The 2,574-nt window shown below is 49.1% G+C and overlaps 1 protein-coding gene across 1 annotated transcript; it reads right to left on the minus strand.

The window, feature by feature from the left end:
* Positions 1-329: 329 nt before the first annotated feature.
* OR2Z1 (olfactory receptor family 2 subfamily Z member 1) lies at positions 330-1,275 on the minus strand. Its single transcript, XM_077745722.1, is given in 2 exon segments — positions 330-959; positions 961-1,275. Coding segments are annotated over 2 exon segments (945 nt in total).
* Between the last annotated feature and the right edge of the window lie 1,299 nt (positions 1,276-2,574).

Here is a 2,574-nt window from a genome sequence, read left to right on the forward strand (position 1 = left end):
CAGGTAAGATGGTCATCAAGTGCTCATTATTATGAGTATAATTATCAACAGGGAGATCTCAACTTTACAAAGCAGGGCCCTCCATTCATGTAAATAGTACTAAAGAATAGAGAAAGAATGCACTAGTGATTGGGACTGCTACCCTTGTTTTCCACAAGTCCATGGAAGAAAACATGAACCCAACTAGGCATAGGATGAGAAGAAGTTAGACAGACACTTAGCTTTGAATATAAGTCCATAGCAGCTGCATCGCAAATCGGTGCTTTAGGGAAATGGGGGGGAGGGGAGAATGAGAAGCACTGGGATCACGCCACCAACCCCCTGGATGGTCATCCCTTTGACCTGAGCCCAGCTCTGCTGAGCATTTTTACCATAGCCATCCGTACCTCCCGATTCCTCAGACTATAGATAAGGGGGTTGAGTGTGGGCGTGACAAGGCTGTAGAATAGGGAGACCACGTTGTCCTGGTGTGGGCTGTGATAGGCACCCGGCACCATGTACATGAACACAGCAGCGCCATAAAAGAGTCCCACTACCGTGATATGCGAGGAGCAGGTGGTGAAGGCCTTGTTCTTGGCCTCCTCGGAGTGCATGCGTAGAACGGCCCCCAACACGTGACCATAGGAGATGGCAATGAGGGAAAGGGGAAGGACAAGGATCAGCACCCCGGAGGTGGACAGCGCCAACTCGTAGGCAGAGGTGTCTGTGCAGGAGAGCTTCAGCAGGGCTGGCACCTCGCAGAAGAAGTGGTCCACGATGCGGGAGGCACAGTAGGGGAAGTGCAGAGTGATGGAGGTCTGGATGGAGGCGTTGAGCACACCTGCCAGCCAGGAGGAGCCCACCATGAGCAGGCACACCTGATGCCTCATGAACACAGGATACTGTAGAGGGTGACACACAGCAACGTAGCGGTCATAGGACATGAAGGCCAACAGGACGCCCTCGGCCACGCCCATCAGGGGTCAGGAAGAATATCTGAGCTGCACAACCCCCAAAGGAGATGGAACCTTCTCCCTGCAGGAAGTGGGATGCCATCTTGGGGATGGTGACCAGGGGAAAGCCAACATCAAACACAGAGAGCTGACTGAGAAGAAAGTACATGGGTGTGTGGAGACGGGAGTCCATGCGGATCAGGAAGAGCAGAATGGTATTGCCCAGGAGGCCCATGGTAAACATGGCAGCCACCAGGGAGAAGAGTAGCTGACGTGACCCTGAGTAACTGAAGAGACCCACCAGAATGAAGTCAGAGGTCACTGATTGATTCACATCCCCCATGTTTTACACAGCGTACTTTTGCTGCACGAAGGATACCGATGGCAAGAAGCCTGAGTGGGGATGGCAAGTAAGTTTCCACCCACATGCCAATTGCCACCAATCAGTAGTGGCTGCCTGGAGAAGTGTTATGAGGTCATAGCTAGAATCACCAATTGGAAATGCCATAATCAATTAGTGATGTCTGTCCCAGGCATGGGATGGGAGAGCAACAACTTGCACCTCTGAACAAGATGCTTGGCCACATCCTAGTGAAGAGCGACACACTGATTCTTGAGGTCCAAACATTGAAGTCCAAGTCAAAGACAGTAGTTCAGCTCCAGTAGAATGTTTCAATACCTCTCCTTCCAACGGTCCTGGGGCCAAAGCAGAGGTGAGATTCCTAAAAGGCTGGGGAATGAAATAGAGGACAATGAAGCTGAATCAATAAACCAAGGAATAAAATGGAGAAATGCCTAGGTCTGAGAACCTGGATGAGAATATGGAGGAAAGAAAAATCAATGATGAGCCTGCACTGGGTCAAATTGAGAGTATGAATCTACAGAGAGCATGAGCCACAGAGGGTGGCTCCGGGTGACAGCAGATTGGGGAATCAAATAGCCTGGGGTTGGAGGGGTGGAGAGAGAAGTTGTCAGTCAGCTCAGCTATTATTGCTGACTTTGTTGCATTGGATGAAGAGTAGCGACTGTGGGCAATCTGACTCAATTTCAAGTAAGGCACTAGGCCTAGAAGATTGTCTCTAATAAATATCACCTGGGTGAATGAGGTGCACAAGAAAGATAACCATGGACCAGAGGGAACTACACACTTAAACTGGGAATACTTAATTCTCCTGGCAACCTCCAAGCCTCCAGGCAAACCAAGCTTGCTCTGGAATCCCATGCACCACCCACAACTTCCACAGTGGACAATGTAAGACCAAAATCATGTCTGTTCCCAACTTCAGGTAGTTAGAGAATCAACAAGACTGGCCACTTAAGGACAAGTGGATTTTATTGAGGGCCTCACTGGAGCTTTTTCCCAAGGCTGCCATCCTCACTTAGAAGTCCTTAAAGGCTGTTTAATTATCCACCATCCTGATTTTTCCCATTACATCCAAGCTCCCAACTTACCATTCACCCATGCATTCAGTAAAATTAGTCATAAGCTAAGCTGGGCATAAGATATTCGTAAGGGAATCACCTTAGGCAAGTTCCCTCTACCTGCACCCCACATTCCCCATAAGGATACTGATGACAAACAAGGAGATAAATGGACAAGATCTTTGTGATGGATGGAAACTACAGTGAGGGAAATGAATAG

The sequence above is a fragment of the Crocuta crocuta genome, unplaced genomic scaffold, assembly GCF_008692635.1.
Source record: "Crocuta crocuta isolate KB4526 unplaced genomic scaffold, BGI_CrCroc_1.0 scaffold650, whole genome shotgun sequence".
Taxonomy (NCBI): Eukaryota; Metazoa; Chordata; class Mammalia; order Carnivora; family Hyaenidae; genus Crocuta; species Crocuta crocuta.